Source organism: Engystomops pustulosus, chromosome 6 (genome assembly GCF_040894005.1).
Source record: "Engystomops pustulosus chromosome 6, aEngPut4.maternal, whole genome shotgun sequence".
Lineage (NCBI taxonomy): Eukaryota > Metazoa > Chordata > Amphibia > Anura > Leptodactylidae > Engystomops > Engystomops pustulosus.
The window spans coordinates 127,609,008-127,631,231 of record NC_092416.1 but is presented as its reverse complement, the minus strand read 5'-3'; the positions used below and the strand labels follow the sequence as shown (position 1 = coordinate 127,631,231).

The window sequence follows — 22,224 nt, the reverse complement described above, 5'->3', positions numbered from 1 at the left end:
TATGGGGATTTTCCTCTTCATTCATTACAATGCGCAAATGCGGTTTGCTAGCACATATTGTGGGTGTTATAGGTAAGTGCGAAATGCAGGAAAGACTTTATGGAGTGGGCTCAGGCCATGAGCCCTCTCCATGCACCCGCAGCTTACCCGTGACGTGCTATTACGTCACGGGTCGTTAAAAGAAACTTCTCAGCAGAAATCAATCTAATAAACCACTACTAGTATGTTGTCAAGCAGAGAAACTCCTTCCAGATGATTGTTTTTTTTCATGACCCAGTGTGATGGTATCATCATGGATATCAACTTTGGAGTGAATGTGAGTTGGCTGTATAAAGTCGGGGTGGCAGAGAGCTCAGTACTGAAGTCAAGATCTTCCTGTCTCCCAGCACCCTCTCGGCTGTGATCGACATAATTCTCAAGAATTTTAACAAGTTGGTTAATATTTCATAGAATGCGGGGACGTCATTTATAGCAAAGACACAATCCTGAGTTGGGAAGAGCTTGACTTCATTACTAAACCCTCTTCTTCTTCTTTTTTATCTCGCGTCAAAGTTCATAGTAAAAAAAGGTTAGAAAAAGACATCAGTCTATCAAGCTAAGTTTTCTGGATGATGCCACCACAAAGGGTGATGATCTCAACGTAGCGGTTTATTAGGTCAATGTCTAGGTCAATATTAGGTTCAATTTAAGACCAGAAAATTGCCAAATCTTCTGCTTTTATAATAAAATATCAGACTTGCTAATAATCAGTTAATAAAGGGCATTTGATTATCATCACAAGACTATTACTATTATTTTTCTAGTTTTTGTTGAATGACTAGTAATTTGGTCTGTCTATACAACAGGTACCTTATATTCTTAAAGGGAACCTGTCACCAGGAATCCCCCCACAAAACACACCACGTACATATTTTACTGATGCCTTTATCCATTGTACCAGAACAACCATTCTTTAGAAAAAAAACCCAACTTTTATTTATGCTCTATGTTACTAAAGATCGAGTTATGGAGGCGGGGAGCTCCAGCATACAGTCAAACTACCCTGCCTCCTAATTGACGCTAACACTGCTAACCTTGCCCCCCAAGAATGAGGGAGGGGAAATGAAGCTGTGTGACTCACTGAAGAGAATTCCTAATGGAAGAGTGAATGAAGAGTGAATTAGCTGGTTTCTCGTCAGGAAGTCACACACAGGAAATGTATTTCTCAACTCCGTGTCAGCCTCAGATTGGAGGCAAGTTGGATAGGCCGCATGTCGAGCTCCCCTGCCTCCATGGAGCTTTAGTAGCAGAGGCCATCAATAATTTTTATTTATTTATTTTTAGAAGCATGCAATCCCATTGATAGAGCCATCTGTGAAACGTGTAAAGACGTCTGAAAAGTACTGTATGTGATTTGGTGGGACGATCGCTGGTGACAGATTCCCTTTGAACCCCACAATGCTAAATGTGTGTAATAAATGCATATCATGTGCTGCCTTTAATTGGACTGGTGACAGATGTCAGAGAGACTGACTTCTGCTATGATATATATGGAAGTATCCACACCTAAAGTCATCATAAACTCCTACTAAACAATTGGATGCTTTCTCTGTAGATTCCAATGGGATTATGGGATTTTTAATATTGGTTGCAAAATGTAATCTCACACCTAATCTGTTTATGACCTGTTTTACTGGTTGTACAGGTGATGCTTTTGTTTTTCAATAAAGGTGGATCTCACAACTACATTGTGAACAATAATAACAAGACTGTAATACATTGTCAGGGTTTAGCAATATCCCAGTCATGCCAAAGTGTTTGCAATACTGTACTATATGGCTGTCATAAATATTCTGCAAATGGGGAGAATTAGATTTATTTTTTTTTTAATTTATCCACTGCAATCATGTACATATATTATGGAATTGTTATATATGCTATGAGGTGTAACATTGAAGTGCACTATTCCTTTAAATTAGCAATTACATTTAGAGTAAAACAGATTAAGACATTTTTAAGGGACTGTGCTGTGATTTCCTGAAATGTCCCTGGCTTTACAAGGCCTTATGACATGTGGATGACGTCCTTCTTGCCAGTTGCTATAGGGCTATAGTTCTGAGTTGCCAAACAGTTGCTTTCCATACACGCGACACATACCTGCTCCTCCTGTCCGACTGCTCCTGATCCTCCACATTCTATTCAAATCACCTGAACACGCAGGACCAGGCTGCAGAGTACAGGGAAGACGCAGGGTCAGCCACGTCCTGGCTAGTGATCTCCATTCTTCCAGCTCTGCAGGTAAATGCCTATTTTCCTGTATATTTTTTCTATTGTGGTGCTTCTTTTATGGTAGCCCCTTGAATATATACAACCTAAATAGGATTTGTCCCTTACTGGATGTTTCAAAGGATCTTTACGTAACCGTCAGACTCCTCATAATTTCTCTTTTAATCTTGCTAAAAGCAGTCTAGTTCTCTGTTATCAGCCGCACTGTCAGCTCTAGAAAGTACTTCAAAATACTGTGTACAAGGCAGGGGTATAGTGGGCAACTGCAGGGCCAGAACAGTGTCTCTATTTTTTTATTGATAACATGAACTTTGGGACTTGAGTCCTTCTCATACTCCATTAGGGACAAGAATGTCACCGGGGGATTTGGAAATGTTAATGTTTTCCTGATAGTATGTGCTGTTTTTAGTACCAATTAGGATTTCAGCAAAACATTGGGGGAGATTTATCAGAAGTGTATGAGACCAGAACTGTTCTGGTTACCCATAGAAACCAATCAAAGCTCAGCTTTCATTTTCCCACAGCTGTTTGTAAAATTAAAGGTGAGCTCTGATTGGTTCATGGGCAACTGGAACAGTTCTGCACTCGGACACTTCTGATCAATCTTTCCCATGGAGTGTATCAATAATATATTCTAGAAATGACTCATCTGGTTAAACTGTTTGCCCCAGGCTTTTAAAAGGGAGGACTACCTTTAAGATTTCTGTTTATATCATACTATGTGGGAGTTGCCAAACAGACAAGTTGGAATGGGAGATCCCATTAGTCAGAACCTCAAAAATGGCGGCTATCCTGACACAATGTTTGCCTTTTGAAATACAACTCACATCACCCTTTCCCCTCTACCAAGTAATTTAGTGAAATCAATAGAACTCAAATGTTATTCCCAATAGTCAAGATTATTGTAAACATTTAATTTATAAAATAAAAAAAAAATTTAAGTCTGCTTTGGCTCCCTCTAGATGTGGCAAGAGGCACCCAGAATATTATCTTATACTTGAGCTGTCACTACAGCCCATTCCTCTTGCCGTCCGTGTAATAATGCCCAGGTTAATATGAATTCCTGAAACCTCATATGGTAGATGGTAGTCCTGATGTGACATAAGTATCCGGCTGGGTCCTTGTCTTTATTGCAGGATGACTAATCACTTATAGCCTAGTAATGAGTAACTGCGATCTGGGGAAACCTGTTTGAGTGCTGAATAGCGCACAGTCCCCGGTGACACCAGTCAGTGTGTGATCTGCCCAGCCTTGCGAGACGTCTTCACCACACACCTTCAGGGTTAAAGTGAGTAAGAAAGTTTAAGGGTGTAATTTGCATACTTTCCTAGAAGGGATTTGTTGCCAAATAACTTTATTAATAAGATTGGACCCTGTCCTCTGCCCAATCCAGTGTTGGGATGGGAATACGTGATGAATCGGCATAGTTCATTTTCACTAGTTTACTATTTTTGTGACCATTATGGAAGCTGTGTAGTGCATCTTGCTGGGTGGTTTTAAAGAATTCTGACCTCAACGCAGGGACTTGAAATGGGAACACTCCTTTTCAAAGCTAGTCTAGGGGAAGTGACATTGGGCATCGCTATCCATTATCTTACCTCTCCACCTGCTCTACTGGAACTGAACAATGTACAGACACTATATAGTGTGATGTCCTCGTTCTTCAGGCCAGGTTATATTTAAGCAGATGTTTGCCGAGCTGCAATCCAAGTTATACAAAGAGGTTTCACCTCCTTTCACTGGAAGCTGGTAGTCCTGGGAGTCAGATACTTATTGAATGATATTCATATTCTCAGATATTTTGGATTATACAGTAGTTTTAGAAATGTGTGTAAAGAAAACTTCCAGGGGCAGAGAAGTAAGACCTCTAAAGGTTAAAAGTTTAGCCTTTTCCCTTTCCTCAGAGCCCTGACCTCAGGAGATGGCCATGAGCAAAGATTGTCTGCACGTTGGTGGATTTTATCTGGCTGTGTATTATATAATTTCTGTACTATGCTATATTTCTGCTGTAGGGGATCTGTATGGCCAATGGCGACATCTCCTGTTCTGTACAGATTTTGTATTCAGACCTGCATCAGTAGATCCCCGGGGCTATTTTATTCCTTTACATCAATGTCTCTGTTTTTTGTGGCTTTGTTCTTGTGAAATTCCACATAGGCTTTTTTATTCATCGGATGCAAATGTGTCAAGTAATAAATAATGCTAAAAATATACATACCCATATATACAAATATGACAAACCTGAGCAGAGCCTTCTAGCATTAGTTAGGGTATACAACTTCCTACATGTGAATTTTAAAATCTTTTGTATATCTTTTCGCCAATCCTGAATCTTTTATAGGCTTGTATTTGTCTGCTCCCATTGATGCCAGAATAAAGGAATTTCATATATTTTTATGAACTTGTATCCCTTTCCCTTTTTTTTTTTTTTTTCCCCGGAAAGCAATGTACTGTATTTACCACACCCTCTTGCTCTAGATGCCAGGATAAGCATTTTTATCATTTTTGTATGCGATTTGAGGTAGCTGCTGCCGTGTCCTGTTAGTGAAAGTGTGAGAATTCATGTGCAAGTTCTGTTGGAAGAAATACTGTACATACATTTTATATAACTGATCCCGCATTGCCTGCATTATACTCCAGAGCTGCACTCACTCTTGTGCTGGTAGAGTCACTGTGTACATATATTTCATAACATTAACCACCATGAATGACACTATGAAATTGATTGTATTTTCATGGCGATTAGAACTATATTTGGAACTTACTTCTCACGTACTGACCTTTTTGAGTGACGGCTAACGTCTCTATTATTTAGCAGAGCTTCACATACTATTTTCCTTGTTCTTGCAAACTTGTTGTCAGCCCAACCTTTAGGCATAGATTCTATAATGCTTGGGGCAGTATTTCCCTGGTGTTAAGATGATACTTTGCAGAATGCTAATGATCGAACCAGCGGGGCATTCTGGAAGATTTCAGCTCTGAAGCAAAAAAGTTACCCATAATAAAGATATGAACTTTGCAACTCTCATGGATTTTTTGTTAAAATGCTTCTGAAGTCGTCAACGTTAACAGAAGGATAGGATACTTTGTGATGCTACAGCGCCATAGAGTTAAAGGAACCATGACAATGCTTGTTTCTGAGCCTTAGGGCAAGAGCATGACTGCTTCCGTGTGCAATCCTCCATCTATCCTCTATTCCCTCATGACCTGCGCTAAGCATAGCCGATGCATCGGTTTTACCTGGAGTGTTCATTGATGTATAAAGCTTTGCTCTTGTGTATTGAGATCTTATCCTCACAATACCCTCCACAGTTCTGTATTCATGCCAGCTATCCCTGTCCTTTTGTTAGTTGCATTCCTGATGTTATTAAGTCCTATGTGGTGTGATGCCTGCTCGGGCCTGCCGGATGCTTATCTTGGCCAATTATTTCTTTAGAGATGCTATTTCCTGAATCGACTGCTAAGGAGTTCTCATTTCGTGCTCTCCAGTTTCATTATCACTAATATAATTCAGTAGTTGGCACATGCTCTTTTTGGCTGTGGTATCTTCTTGTCGGAGATAGTATAATGGTTCCGCTGACAACCTTAAGGTTTGTGGGGGTCCGACAATTGGGCTCTGAGTTTGAGCTAGATGTTCCTTCAAGTTGTTTTCCAGGAATTCTGGAAAACCTAATTGGGCAGGTGAAGGAAGTGCTGCTGGGCTAGAAGTGACAATGGTCATAAGAAATCCAGAAGAGATCAGCAACAGAGAATGAGGCTGGGTTCACACCACGTATAATCTATTTACTAAGCGTATACCCCAGGTGATTCTGATTAGCATATACAAGTAGTGGCAGACGGAGGCATAGTTGTTACATTCGTCCGGCAAATGTACATCCTGTCTTCCAAAAAAGGCAGGATGGAAAGACTGGGGCAATTGACAGCTCTGAGAAGTGGATGAAGCAATAAATTGCATCTCTCACCACAGCACATACGTTGCTCTGTGGGGGTGGGGGGGGGGGCAGTAATGTCATTATGCTGATGTACACTTCTCCCCTGTGCAATACATTATGAAGACACGTCAGAATCCACCTGGCGTGTCCTTACCATGTATGACCCGAAACGTAATGTCAACCCAGCCTTTATTTTGCTGCTGCTGACATCATTGTGTCCGTGCATACAGACCTTGCACGGACCTGGAGACAGTGTACATGAAGTAAGAAGAGGATCTGCCCGGGGTGTCGAAAGGTGAGTACTCTGTTTTTTTTTTATTATGTATTGGACATACTGGGGGCTGGCTATATACTGTAGGGGGCGGGCAGGCTGGCTATATACTGTAGGGGGCGGGCAGGCTGGCTATATACTGTAGGGGGCGGGCAGGCTGGCTATATACTGTAGGGGGCGGGCAGGCTGGCTATATACTGTAGGGGGCGGGCTGGCTGGCTATATACTGTAGGGGGCGGGCTGGCTGGCTATATACTTGGTGGAGGCTGTGACCAATGCATTTCTCACACTAGGTTTTCACTGTTTTTTTTTTTTTTCTGTTGTCATAAATATACACAATGTGATGTGCACGTCTGTGATAGTTGAATCACGCTCAAGTAGCACGTAGTGCCGAGCGCGGAATCCAATCCACTTTTTCCTACTTGCGTAGCGGCGTTTGTGCTTGACAAAGGCGAGAAATTGTCGAAATGTTGCACAGAAATTTTATTTTCCCCCATAAACAACAAGATAAATTTCCGAATAAATAATTTCAAGTGTGCCATGTAAAAGTGATTAACACGACTTAATTTCCATTTTACAGAATGCATGCTCTTAGCAATAAAACTTTGACTCTTACAAAAGAGTTTACTATGAGCTTTAACCCACGAGCTTGATGTGCCCAAATGTACATGTTTTTTCGGTAACGCAATATACATTCTCGCCTGTTTCCTCCTATGTCCGGGGAAATGTGACAGAAGTACAGTATATGGATTGCAGCCTCTATCTACAGGGTGGAACGATTTGAAGGGTTAATGTAATGTTACACACAGAGGTGAAGATGTGAAGGCCGGGCTCTCATTGCTCAATACTCCCAGGGCCAAACAGGGTATACTGTAGATCTACATGTAATATGTAATCTGCTTCTAATCTTTGCTGGACATTCACTTCTGTCTTGGATTTCCTCAGCCCCTACGGATCATTCTCAGTTAGGTGTAAGGCGTATGTACATGAACATGTGATTTTTACCTCATGTGGTATGACAGTCACACAGTGGTCACACTCCATACAGCACATGTCTGTCTGTCTTCAGGTTATTGAAGGTTTTCTGTAGTTGTGTTTTTGTCATATTCAGAATAACCAGAACACTCAGCTTTTCTGTATGCCATATTTATTGACAAGACCATACCCTAATTTTGACAGAACTGTCATTTAGCATAATACACTGTCCACATGACAGTGTCAGGACCACAATGATGTCCTTCTATTTATTCTGAGTCTTCCTTGTTCTGTAGCAATGAGATCCTTTAGTGCTTTATTCCAGTAGTTGTAAGGAATCGCAGCAGTGGACTAAAGTTACTCTAAGTTGGGCTGGTTAAAGGGATGCTGTCATCAGAAATTGGATGTACTAAACCACTACCAGTATATTCTCAAGCAGTTGAGCAGCTTCTATATCATTTTTCTCGCATGCCTTAGTGTAATGGCGTCATCCAGAAAATCAACTTTGAAGGGAGATGAAAATTAGATGTATAAAGTCAGGGAGGCGGAGTATTTAACACTGAAGTCAAGCTCTCTCTGCCTCTGAACACCTCCTCATGCACCAGTCTTCAAGAGAACAGTTTAATGATTTCCCTGGACGCAGAACCATCAATTACACTGAAGTGAGCGGGGAAAGTTTGACTTCAGTGTTAAACTCTCCACCTCCTTGACGTCATAAAACCAATTTGCATCTCACTTGAAAGTTGATTTTCTGGATGATGCCACCACACCAGACTAAAAAAGAAACCTCATCTAGAAGCTGCTCGGCTGGTTGACAACATACTGTTAGTGGTTTATTAGGGCAATTTCTGATGACCGGTTTCCTATACTCATTCCTAAACACATTTCTCTGAATTTCAAGAATATGGAATGCCTCGTACTGCTACCCGGATGAATTTAAAAAAAATTATACAATTATAAAACAATTAGGGAGAGGTACAAATTCAGTTGTTGCAAATTCTGTTTTTGAGATGAATTATGTATTTTCCGAGGGGTTGAGGATAAGGTTATGCTTGGCATCTGACTGGCATCTGACCGCAGCATTGCTATTTGGGAGCTGACAGAAACGCAGAGCACTAAACACATTGAAATACCCTCTGGTGGCAATTACTTGACTAAGGAAATGTAGATTTAAAGCCTAATTAGAGCAGAAATGCTACGAGCGCTTATTTAATCCCCTGTGCCCCCAGCTTAGAAAAGTGAGGATGAGCTGGAATGTAAACATGGCTAAGCCATAATCTGCCCACAGAATGAATACTCATGCTGTATTTTGCTAATACCCATCAAGCCTTACTACAGCTGACTTCTGACTGCCTTCACTTGTAATTACCAAGTATTTTCCAGTCTGGACACACAGCTCCGAAGGTTGTTAGAAGAGGGTGGTAAAATAGGGTGAAAGGGTTTGCCAAGATTAGAATAGCACTTGCCCTACAGGTTATTTTCAGAATTTCAGCTCATCCTGTTTTTCTGTTTGACATTGGATGTTTGTTCCATTGGACCAAGAAGTGGGCAGGTTTTTGCAGTCCAGAACAAAGATAAAATTTAGGATCTAACTTTTCATTTGTCAATGGGATTTTCTATGTTTTGTGTGAATAGGTAAATTTGTTACTCTAGAAGCATAAAACATGGCTGCTTTCTTTTATTCTTTTACTTTATTGATCAGGAAGCATAAAGACGCCTTACAATAGAACCAGCAAAACAAATGCCCCTCGCAGGGGGAAGTATAACACAGTCTCATCAAATACATAGCCAGCTACTGTATCAATTGGGCAACAAAGTGTAAGGGAAAAGAGGTGGGAAAGGGGGGTGTAAAAAGAGAAAAAGGCTTCAAAACAAGATTGGTTTAAGTATATTAAAGGGGTATTCCGGGAATATGAACATCTGATACAAAAACCCATAATGCTATAAATAAATTAATATAACAAAACTCAATGTAATCTCACACAATGGAGCTTAAATAGCAGAGTTATCCACCAAGATGGCTGCCACTGGAAACTACAAGTCCCATGATCCTTTAGTTCTCAATTACTCCTCCTAACTCTTATTATCTGCTCCCAGTGATGATACAACAGATTTTCTTGCTCTGTTACCATAGTAATGATGTGTCACTGCACATCACCAAAACTCTATCCATACTGGATGCACTGCAACCAACCGACTACAGCCAAACCTGGTGGTGATCACATGACCTGCCGAGGTAGGTGCAGGATATGTGATGTGGACATGTGACCAGCGGCCATCTTCTGTCCTGTATCCGCTCTGCAACGGACCGCGTGGAGGAAATTAACGGACTGATTAAAGGGCGAGTAGCATTTTAATTCTTCATTACACTGTATGTCATCAGCATTTTTCTGTTAACGGGAGCAAATTTTTAACAACTAATTACATTTAAGCTTATATTTTAAGGACCCATTCGTATATGAATTATGCTGGTTCCTGGAATACCCCTTTAAGTGAGGAAGTTTGTTGTTTTATTTATTTTTCGTCAAATCTCCCTCCTCTGTCAAGCTGATCATAAGTTGATCACAATGCAATGTGAAAAGTACATTAGATATATTTCTCTCACAGAACCTTGTGTGACTAGATACAATTATGTCCATCTTCGCTTACAGCAGGACTTGCTATGTGTCTATCCATAGAGTAAAAAAGAAAATTGTTCCCAAGGTTGGTTATTCCGTATTTAGTATTCTTCTGCTGTCAGGGTCACTCCCGGGCATTGAATATTATAACCTTAGTGCATGGCCTCTTACATAATCTGACATATGCTCAAGATGCAAACAAGAGCATAATGCATAAGGCGCTGCTGTTTACTTTATTTTGGTAGTGCGGAGTTGGCAGAGATGACATGTGTTTACCCCGGCAGCGCTTGTGCAGCAAGTGAGGCTCCCACTAGTCCCATCTAGAAATAGAAACATTAGTCTGCCTAGTGCTGCTCCACCGGGACCTACTATACATGCGAGTCTTGTTAGTGCTGCTTATTGCTGCTTCATGTGGCTGACCCCATCATATATGCTTCTGGTAGGCAGGGGCAAATTAAGGACAAAATAAGTTTATGTGCAGCGCGCTGTGTTCCTAAATAATCCTCAAATCGGATAATAAGGGTCAAGGTGAAGAGTTCATTAGAATTTCCTTTGGTCTCATGTTACACCTGCAGCAAGAGCCCTGGCTAGATAGTGATAAGCCCCAGTTGTGGTACCTAAGTCACCTCTTAGGGAGATTCCCCCTGTAAGGAAACCTCTCTTCAGCTGTTGTTCACTTTAATCGATTACTAGGAAAGGTGGGTGACAGTTACTTTCCCTTTCGAGTTTGTAATGTAATAATAATTATTATTTCCTTTATTTATATATCGCACACAGATTACGCAGCGCTGCACAGAGCTTACCAAATCAGTCCCTGTCCCCAATGGGGCTCACAATCTAATCAACCTACCAGTATGGTTTGCAGTCAGATTATCCAGGATCTTTTTTATTTTTTAAGATCTTTTTACTTGTTTCATTTTATAATAGAACAAAAATCTCCAGAAGTAGAATACCACTGAAGGTAGTGTCTGTAAGCGGGAGAATGGAAGACAAAGAAGACTGCGTGCAAAAATTAAATGTAGGGATGAAAACGCTTGGTGAAATAATTAAGGGTATACCCTCACCTTGATGAAATCTTGTATAGTTACATATTGATCACCTGAGTGATCACGTACAAATGGTCCTGGTGGTATGGAGGTCCAGAATTCCTCATTACCATCAGATAAAGTGGTCCACATTATTTATGCCATAATCTAATTGAAGGCCCTGAAACTCCAGTATATTTCTTTGTAGGGCGGCACGGTGGCCTGGTAGATGGTCTTTTAAGAGCAAATCTATATAACCTATCCTGTATGTAACTAGGGGACTGCCTTTATAAGAAATAAGAGGTTTGAATGAAAAACAGTCAAACTTAAAGAAATCGCCATTACAGAAAACTTTTAACGACTCCAGCCTGAGCTTCTTCCGAAGCTATGCTGGCTACCAGACTGGTTGGTGATCAGGTCTGAACTCCATCAGAAGGCGAATGTAATGGAGATTGAAGTTTTAGCTTACTACGGAAAGCAAAGTGGTACAAACTTGATAGGGACCCTTTTTTTCTATTATGAAAAGTTATTGCCTCTATATTTTAAAATTAAAAACTTCTTTGGCTGGGTTCACTCTAGGTTTTTTGAAGTCTGTTGTAAGGATAAGTCTGGCATATTCCTGATGTGTGCTTCCAACAGAGGGCCAAGGCTGTATTCACATTTGTCTGATCAGTCGGGACGTAAGAAGTGCCATGCCGTGGACTGATCATTATGATGCATAATATTGATATATAATACACAGAGTTCTTGTTTTCCTGATATGCCGCAGAACTTAGTGCATTATATATCAATATTACACACAGAGATCAATTTGTGCCACAGCAATCGTCATGTCCATGATCACGGAACAATGTGAATCTAGCCTAAGATTACCCACCATATGCGCATGAACATCATCTAGTTCCTCCCCTCCACCTTGAAAGCGTGAGCAGAACTGAGGGGGAGAAGTTCAGAGTATTTCCCCCAGGTACATAACTTTTCTTATATGGAAAGTGACATTACTGGGGACTTTCCTGAGTTCAGTGGAGGCTGGGGGAGAGATGCAATACTTTGCATCCGTTTCTCGTTGCCGCCAGTGGCAATAGGATGTCTCCATCTTCCAGTATGTCTATTAGCGTTATTTTTCTTTCCTTGTCAAATACAATTTTTCCTGGTCAGCAATTGTGTAAATAGCTGCAGAGGTGCATGATTTTCTCCTTTATTTTCGGACTATTCTCCTCTATTTTCCAGTCAGAGAGATTTCTATCCTTTGTACATCTTGGCCCAGGGGAAATCTGTTTCTATTTTTCTGTTTTAAGATGTATTTTGGAGTTGTCATCACCCCCCCCCCCCTTCCCATCCCATGGGAAATTAAAATGACTGTCCCATTAAAACAACACAGGTTTCCATGGTAACATCTGCTTGTAGCTTGTAGCGAGAGGCAAACTTTTCTGGAAAAGTAAGTTTCTTTTAAATCTTACCGCAAAAGTCATTGAAAGGATGAATCGTCGTGTAAATGCCTACAGGGGATTTCTACAAGCAGCTTGTGGGCTGACATCTCATTTGCCAACCATTCCTGTGATGTTTTTAAGAATATTTAATTATTTTAGATTAGGATTATATATTTGGAAAGACTCCAAGAACAAGGAGATCTCTTTGAGGGGCTGTGACTGCATTATTTGCAGTCGAATGTAGGAGAGCATCTAACTTGCATCTAACTTTCATCAAACTCACATTGTCCGCTTGATTGAAAGTCCGGCCCGATGCTCAGAAACCGGAACTAAACTCTGCATGTCAGTTCAGTTCCGGTTTCTGAACGTCAGGCGGGACGTTTAAGCAGCTCACAATGCAAGTTTGACGTGTCAAACATGCATCAAACTCTCTTCTGGGCAACCAGCCTAAACTACAGTTTAAATTTTCTCCACTAGCTAACTCTTGTATTTTTCTTCAGGGTAGGGTATAAATGTCTGATCTCCTGATAAGCAGACTATGGGGCTCATTTACTAAGGGTGGCACTGCTCACTTTTTTTGTTGGACTGTGCGCCTTTTTCGGCAATTGTCTGCACTGGGATTTTGGCATGCGTGATCCTTTTTTTGGCGCAGCTGGGCCTGCTTCCAATGACACATTAGGGGGTGGGCCGTCGGACTTTCCGACTGATCGGACTGAGAGCAGGATTTAACATTCAAATTGAACTCTGTCGTACCTAAGCGGGGAAGTGACACATGCAGGATATCAGGCGCACAATCTTAGTGAATCGTTGGATAATGGACTTTCGGTGAAGTCCAGCGGCCTGGGTATGTAAATGTGCCTCTTGTTCTGTAGACTACAGTACATGGTACACAGACAATCTGATGCCAGAAGTTGGCATTGTGGGGCATTTTAAGGACAAATGCTGTTCTAGCAGTCTTTCCCACTATGTCCACTAGTCTTTGAATAGAGGATAAATGCCTGTTATGGAAATACACCTTTATAGAAATATCATTGCCCAATATATTAAAAAGTGATCGCTACCACGGAAAGTCCATTGCTACACATAGTAAAATTCCTGTTCTTTACTGATCACTGCCGCATGTCCCAATAGTTGAATCCCATGACCTTTTTGTACAACTTCATTATATCTTCTCATATTCTCGTGGCAGAGTTTGGTTCCTTTCAGTCCCCCTTGAAATTGTGGTACTTAGTGTATATTAGTGTGAGGGGAAATAACAGAAGTCCCAGATGTTAAAATGACCAAAATCCTAAAAGAGCCCAAAAGATCCCACTTTAGACTCCGGTTCAGATGGAACTTTGCCTTAGGGCTGTCACTACGTATTATATTGAAGCAAGTTAATGGTTGGTCACATGTTGAATGAGTATTGTCCAGGAATTGATTTGCTATCGCAGTCCTACAGTATTCAGTCCATATTAACTGTTCATCAATTAAAGACTTCTAACCATTTTACCTAGTTAAAAATATCCAACACACTATTTCCTTTCCTGACGTTTGGACAGATTTCTGAAGTTTGAAAGCTAATTGGAATAAAAAAACCTGCCATATTACTTTTGACATGTTTTCTGACTTGTCTGATACAGGTGCATGGTTAAATGGAAGGCCCTGACAATATGCACCTGAATTGTGTCAAAATCTTACTGCAGACTAGGTAATCAAAAAAGGCACAAGATTACTCCTCTAGTATCAGACTAGTAAATAGTGACCTGTTTATCAAGTCCAACTCATAATCCTACATCGATCCGAGGAAGGCAAAATAACTTGCATAAGGCAGATGCCTATAGTGGGGAAAACATCCTGACCCATTCCCTTCCTGATCTTAACATAGCTAGAATCGTGTTTAACGCCATCACAACATATTGTGGCAGAGAGTTCCCAAGTCTCAATCCCAGTCTAACCAGTCTTTATTCCAAAATTTCACATTTTTGTCTTTTTTAATCCAGCCATCCCCCTAATTAACTTTGTTGCCCTCTTGTTCTTGGTTGTCATTACATACATTTTTGGGGACATATATATTTATTTATATATATATTTATTATATTCGAGTATAAGCCTAGAAACCCCAAACTCAGCTTATACTCGAGTAAAAAAAATATAGGTTTTACCAGGTTTCTGTGGTAAAATTAGTGGCCTCGGCTTAGTCCTATTAGTGAATGGCTGATCTGCAGCAGTTAACCTACCTATGGAGGTTATGGGCACCCTATGTAATTGACATATGACACCCAGTGGCCTTTTATGTCCGCTTGCAAACTGTAATAAAATTGTGAAAAGTTAACTAAAATGTTGTTACTTTTACCTGCAATGTGAGATATACGGGCTGTTTAGTCTGTAATGCTGATTATATTATTATTAATGTTCCATTTTGTTGTGTTGTTTATCGGGGTTTTTCACAGGTCTAGAAGAATCCCCTTTATTACAGCATAAAATGATAATGTGCCCCTCCTACCCCTCTTTGGGGTAGGAGGGGCCATATAGCATCCTGTATTGTATGGTCCCTTATACGTTTTGGCTAACTGGAATCTTCTTGTCTATTGCCTTTTTCAGGTCCAGTATTTGGGAGCACAGTTCTAGATATCGCTCCCTGCTGGAAAACCAAGGCCTAAAGAAGATGCAGTAACCACCCAAAAGAGCTTGAAACCCAGTAGAGAAGGATGAACAGTGAGGAGGAGTTTTTTGATGCCGTCGCAGGTAAATAGACAACATGTACTATACAATACAATACAACTTTATTGACCCCTTGTGGGAAATTGCATTGTGCGCACACCATCTGAGCCAGGACTAGGTATAAGTATATATAACACACATATAACCGATAAGAGACATGAATTCATTAATTGTGGGGGGGGGGATTTTCAGGGGGTCAGTTGGGCAGAGCAAGAATTGGTAGCAGGTGGCAGCTCTGGTCCATGGGTGCTGATGGGTTTTGTTATTTCAATTGGGCCGGAGAAGTTACAAAACCTCGCAGTACGACAGTCAAAGAAGGTTGTTATTACGATATTGCCCTTTTGTTCCTGATAGGAGTAGGTCCTTTGTAGATGCAGCACAGCATCATCTAACACCCATTTTGTGACTGGCGTATTCTTTCGAAAGATTTCATTACGTGGGATCTCCTTTCATTCTGTGTTTTTTTTTTTTTGGTTGTTTGCAGCGGTCTCCACATGACATGGATCAATTCCATAAGGCCCAACAGCTGTTCAGTTCCATTCACTTCAATGTGACTGTGTCGCAGTACCATGCACTGCCACTAGCAAATGTACAACGCGGTCTCTGTGAGTTGGGCTTGGCTAAATAAAGCTAAAGAGAAAACTCCTTTTAATCACATCTAAATCCTATGGTGTAGATTTATCATGCACCCCTTGTCGAACCTGTCGTGGTTTTGCATTAGAACCAGTGAGCGAAAGTTTGCTTTTTTTTTTTTTGCAAAAGAACGCAGGCATGCCCGCCCCCTCCACTGGCTGCTACGCCCACATGGCATGGAGGTGACGTATTCACAATTTTTAGCAGTAAAACTGGCATAAAAGCAGTGTTAAATCTTCCCCTATGTGTCTACCGCTCTGAGGATTCTCATCCATGCCACTCAATGTGAATCTGATATCCATCACCAATGATATACACTTGATTTCTGCTTATGCCACTTATGTATTTCTAGTTTGTCATAATACTTGAATTTGACCAAGTTGTCAGTGTATGTTAATTCTATACTGTATACAAAATGCTTTACAGTGATGTAGTTGTAAGGATTATTTCTGTAACACATGAGGTTCTAAAGCTGCAGAGAAGAAATTACATGCTGTACTGTCCTTTCCCTTATAGCAGTGGCCTGAAAAACAAATAACCATCCTGACTCAAGGTTTCCACTTGCTCAATTGTGCTGGAGCTTATCTATTACAGTTACTATTGCTGTTATTGTGTGACCTTTCATCCACTGCATGTTGTATGCAAAGGGAACCCATAGATAAATCATTTGAAGGCAGAACATCCTCCTATAATACCATGGAAGGCATGGCATAGCGTCCTAATGTTGGGCGCTATAGTACTGTTCATTAAAACTTAATAGAAGCTATGAGACCTGTTACAAGTGCTTTAATGTAAAATGTGTAAAGGACGAGCACTAATAGTATGGCGCAATATAAACTAATATGTAAATAGCCAAATCCTATCCAAGTATAAAGTCATAAAAGGCAAAAATGCAGATAAACAACGGATACTAGATATACAATAGTAGATGGATAAACAGGGGGGAAAAAGAATCCATTAGAAACGCTGACCCAAACACAACTATCTATCCTAAGCACGGCCGTGCTCCCAGCAAGGTGCATGCCTAAAAACTGCTAATATCGGTCATCAGACAAATTATTCAGTGTCTTTTTTTTCTCGCTCTCTCGGCTTTGTCTTTGTTAAATAAGAGTGACTATAACAGTATATGCAGGGGAAGGGTTAACCTATATGTGCAGATCTTGGCTAATAACCCAGTGCAGTGGTGAGAGGAAGTATCTCTGAGCGCGGGATATGCAGATCAGAACAGGTTACTAAATGTTATGTGCTTGGATTATTCTGAACGCACCAAAGTAACATGATAATCCAGTCTAGGATTAGCAGCAGGTATAATAATTCAGTGGACAAACTAATATCCATTACACTAGTGGTTTTTATACTCCATTGTCTTTTTTTTTTTTTTACCCATTCCACATTAAAATGCCAGATGCACCAGCGAAGTTCAAAATCTCTCTAGAAAATTGGTCCGGTTTTCTAGACTAATTTTTTAATTTGTAAAGTTAAGAATACAAACGCTGTGAATTATTTTTCATCTCCTTCCCTATGGCTGTCCTCTGTACCTGTCTGTACTTGGGGTAGTTTGGGACCACTAGGCGACCAACATGCATTAATACAGCTCGCCTCTGATACAGTGCGCCTTGTGAAGTCAAGACTCATACACCTCACTGTACTGCACAGTTGCCCAGTATCCAGAGCAAGTGCAGTGAGGTAATGGTGTTTTGCTCTCGGCTTCACTAGTTGCACTGCCTACGTGCTCATAGCAAATGGGGACCCATCTCATTGGGTGCCAAGGGTCAGACCCCCAATGATCGGACCTTTATCACTGACGACCCCTTTATATCTGACCATCTCTCTAAAGGACCTCTACCACCACATTTATTGGTGGTAGACTGTCCCCAAACGTATGCTTGTTACTTTCGGGGTGATGGGGACCTCTTGCTGACCCAGGCCGTCTTCTACACCAAATATGCAGTTATAAACTTTATGGAAATGAGCTGGAGGCGCTCTCCGTTCAGCTGGCCAAGCGCCTACTGGTTCTGCACCTGTGTTTTTCTTGTGCTTCACTCCTGGCAGATGTGCAAGGACGGTAGTTTCCGCGCATTCTCAAGATTAGCTGTGTGACATCACACAGCCGGCTACTAGGATGTATATAGATGAGGGGGCGTGCATAAATCATGTTCCGACAGAGCCCGGAGTGTAGCTGAACAGTGAGCGCCTCCGACTCATTTGCATAAAGTTTATAACTGCATATTTCAGTATAGAAGATGGCCCGGAGCCTGCCAGCAGCAGTCCCCCGTCACCCCTGAGGTATATGTTCAGGGACCGTCTACCCCCCCCCCCTCCCTAAATGTCCTTTAAATCTCATTGCATTTAACCTTTTCTGATCATTTTTGCTTGGCTACTTGTAGAATGCATTATGTATTCATGAGGTGAAATGTGTGTTGGTCACCATCACATCTTCCCCTAGTGAGTTTTCCCAATTAACTAAAGGTGATGGTTTTCCATGTATTGCTGGAGGGATGGCAGAATGCAAAGTTTTAAGAAAAGTTTGATATAATGAACCAAACCGTCTGATTTAAATGAAATATTTCTATTGTTCCCCCGCCTCATACAATCCTCTTTTATGTAAATACTGGCTGTATAATCTCATTGGGTTTCTCCTTTTTAGCTCTTACCCTTTCTCTTTCTCCTGGCCCTGTTCTGCCTCCCCCCTCATAGCTTGTATGTGTTTTGTAGATATTTATCTGCAGCCAGACAGGCGTACAGTGCGGCAGCCGAATCATTGCTGACACATTACCATGTACTAGATATTCAGCAGAGGGGGCTGCACTTTCAGGTCTTGTCAGAAAATGCAAAACAGATAATAAATGAATAAATAAATGAGCTGCTTTGCATCCACTGAAGGCTCTGCCAGAGTCGCTCTGCAAACCCGAATCTTCATTTTATTAATCTATTTTATTAAATATAAATAACAGACAACATTGTGTTTTTTGCTTGGACACAATAAAACTTTACTCCCATAACATGCTGCAAGGAAAACGGACTGGGGGCATCAGCAGAATTTTTTTTTAAGAGGACACCACATTGTATGGTTGGGTAGTTTGATTCGAATGTTACAGGACAGTTTGTTTAGTACTTCTGGTGCCTTACTGCAGTCCTATGTAAAACCCTGGGGAAACTTTTAGTATTTAGTTGCCTTCTGCTGTGCCCGGCCAGCTTCACTTTATATGTCGTCTTAATCGCAGGATACATTGTGCCACTATGGAGGTGGCATTCCGTCTATGACATTTTTAGAGGCTGATTTACTCCCCAGAAAAACCACCAAGCACCTAAATGTGTGGAGCTGGCCAGTAGTGATGTGTCGTTTGTGAACGAGTCTATTGTTTGTGAATGATGGGAGCTGGCTCCCGTAAGTGAGCCGTTGGCTAACTTAACCCATGTCCCTAACCGGCTCAACTTGCCCGCTTTAACCCGATATAATCCGGTTAAAAGTAGAGTGGTGTGGGTTGATTGACTGGCCTGTGGCTCCCGATTATATATTTAATAGGGAGCCGTACTGGAGCCAGAAGAGCCGACTCCTCTTAGTGAGTGGAGCCTAATGCGACAGCTCAAGCAGAGCCGTAATCACTAGCTCTCGGCTCCAATAGAAAGTCATGTGACCAGAGCCCAGGTCACATGATGCTCTACAGCAGCCTCTGGCTGGAGCGGTAAGTAACCCTTCCCATTCCAATGGCCGTGTGCACACACAGAGCCATCAAAAGTAGTGAGCTGTCTGGCTTTCTGGCTCCAGCGTCAGTCACGGCTTTCTCTGTCGGGAGAAAGTGGGTATGGGGCTGGCGCCACTCTGTGGTTTTAAATTTATTAGGAGACCATGAAAAGGTTGTACACCACTTGTTTAATACATGATTTAACATAGTATAATTGTCTCAAGTGGCTACTTAAGCCCAAAAACAATGGGAGTCATATATTTGTATCACTGAAAATGTTATACTCCTCCTCGGCTGAAAATGCTCCTCAAAAATAGCGAGAGGAGTATTATTATTCTTCTAGAAAAATGTTACTGCGACCTCTGCTCTCTGCCCTACTACTTCTCTTCCCCTGGAGGATTTTATATCCACTGATGGTAGGGTTCCCAGGTTTGCTTCCAGCCAAGATCTAGTAAAACCTTGATGAACTGATACAGAAACTCCAATCTTGCTAAACTGTTGAAAGTGGACTTTAAGGATATTTTAAAAGTAACTTGTTGGGTTCTTAACTCACTCCCCTACCGAAAGTCTTACCACATTTACCGTATTGAGTTGCCCTGCATGATGATATTGAAATGAGTCAGCGGTTCCAGTGAATTATAAAAGGAACCCTCATCACTCTGCAATGTAATCCTGTGAATTGAGTCTGCTGGGTGTTCCTAAGATGACCGGAGTCAGGTTGCTACGCCTCCTTCCTGCTCTGTCTTTTTGTAAACACGCCTCCTGCACATGTCATTCACACCCCTTTATGGGCTTCAGCTTAGCAGAGGCGTGTGCGGGTTGGGGGCTTACAAGACAATGAAGGATGAAGGGGGTGTTGCAGCCTGATTTAGGTTAGTTTAGGAACACCTTGCTGACTCACAGGATTACCCTGCAGAATGGGGGGTTAATTTTATGGCTGACTCGTTTCAATATCATCGGGCAAAACTCACTACTGTAAATGAGGTAGGACCTTGGTTTGGGGGACTAGATGTGCCTAGCAGGATCATGTGAATATGTAAAATATATATAATGTAAATATTGAGGCTGAGGCAGCAGTTTTGTCGGTTTATTTCTGGACTTTAGCCGTGACATGTCAGTACAGGGCACCACTCACTTATTGCACAATACTCACACAAGACTTTGTCAGAGAAAAATACACAAAAGCTGGATTGACCTTCATGTTTTTCTCACAGTAGAGCAGGGTTCAGTGTCAGCTGTACATAACATTGGCTTCCTCTTTCTGACAGGCACAGACTCTGATAATTCTTCAGGAGAGTTTGCGGACACCAGCCAACGGATCACAGATATGACGCTCACCAACCAGAACATGGAAGGCGATGAAGATAGGAGTCCGCAGGAGAATGGGGTGAAGAAACACAGGTAGGCCTATTTTTAATTCATCTGCTATCTATGAAGGAATGCTTAACCCACAACCTCATTTCTCTTGCATTTGAATAGTCTCCTCTTCTCTGGTATCAGCCATAAAAAAAAAAAAAAAAAATTTTTAAATTGATGTCTTGTGATACCAGCAGCTAGGACATACTAATGGATGCTGTCTGATGAGAACTACTACACCCACTAAGTTATAGCTTACTGTATCTTGGAATCTGCAGACTTCTTTTAATGTACTGATATTCTTTAAAATACAGAGAAGCATCACAAGAAGATTATAGAAGGTTATAAGAGAAATCCACAAAGACCCTTCTCTAAAAGCTTGTCTTTATGAAATAGAGAATTTGTGTCCAGTTCCACACCTAGTGGAATAGATGGGAATAGCTGATCAGGGGATAGGTGGGGGACCCCACCTGTTTCTTATTGATAACCCATCTAAATGATCGCCCATCTCTTTCTTTATCACATAGCAAGTAATTAAAGGGATTTCCTAGATTAGCCCTTTACATCTACTGTCTATCTCAGTGATGGCGAACCTTTTTGAGCCTCAGTGCCCAAACGTCAACCAAAAGCCACTTATTTATTGCAAAGTGCCAGTGCAGCAATTTAAGCAGTAATTTATTTCTTCTTGTTCTTTGATAACTTTCAATCGTTCAGCCTCCTAAAGACACCTACGCAAGTTGAAAGGAGGAGGGCAAATTCATCTATCATTGTAGGAAGATTCTGTAGGAAGATTCTTTTGAGTCCCGCCTGGTGAACTTCATGCTGGGGTTATGGCCCGGGTGCCCACAGAAAGGGCTCCGAGTGCCGCCTCTGGCACCAGTGCCATAGGTTCGCCACCACTGGTCTATCTCATTCTCCATATTTTGCAAACTAAAGCAAGGCATGACTAAAGTAGAAAAACCTCATCTGAGAAGTTGATGGCTACGCGCATGCACAGACCCATTGGCTTCACGGATGCGTGCACGAAGCTCCAGCGAGCTGCGCACGGAAGATGGGGTTGGAGGGCTACAAAGAGGCTACAGGGGTGTGGAGTGCGATACCAATACTTTTTTCTTTTCTTGAAAGTACTGTATTATCTGAATTCAATGTTTAGCGTGCGGTCATAAGGGGGCGTTTACATTGCGTTAAGAAATGCAATGCAAATGTCTGGGGCAGGGCTCAACCCAATCGTATGCATTTTCAAGTAAATGTGTGTGATCAGTAACGATCAAGGTGAAGGTTGTCCTGCAACGTTAATATAAAATTTATTTTGTGTCTCATACATTTTTAT

At 41.4% G+C, this 22,224-nt stretch overlaps 1 protein-coding gene across 2 annotated transcripts in view; it reads left to right on the top strand.

Annotated features, from left to right (window-relative positions):
* The window catches only part of OSBPL2 (oxysterol binding protein like 2), a 75,728-nt gene that overhangs the window by 32,085 nt on the left and 21,419 nt on the right, over window positions 1–22,224 (top strand). Inside the window, exons 1-3 of one of the 2 annotated variants that reach the window (XM_072110974.1) lie at window positions 2,170–2,277; window positions 15,100–15,243; window positions 20,807–20,939. In XM_072110974.1, the coding sequence (XP_071967075.1) occupies window positions 15,207–15,243; window positions 20,807–20,939 (170 nt within the window). In that variant the 5' untranslated portion in view covers window positions 2,170–2,277; window positions 15,100–15,206. Of the gene's footprint in view, window positions 1–2,169; window positions 2,278–15,099; window positions 15,244–20,806; window positions 20,940–22,224 lie in introns of those variants that run through there. The other variant, XM_072110973.1, reaches the window with a different exon arrangement.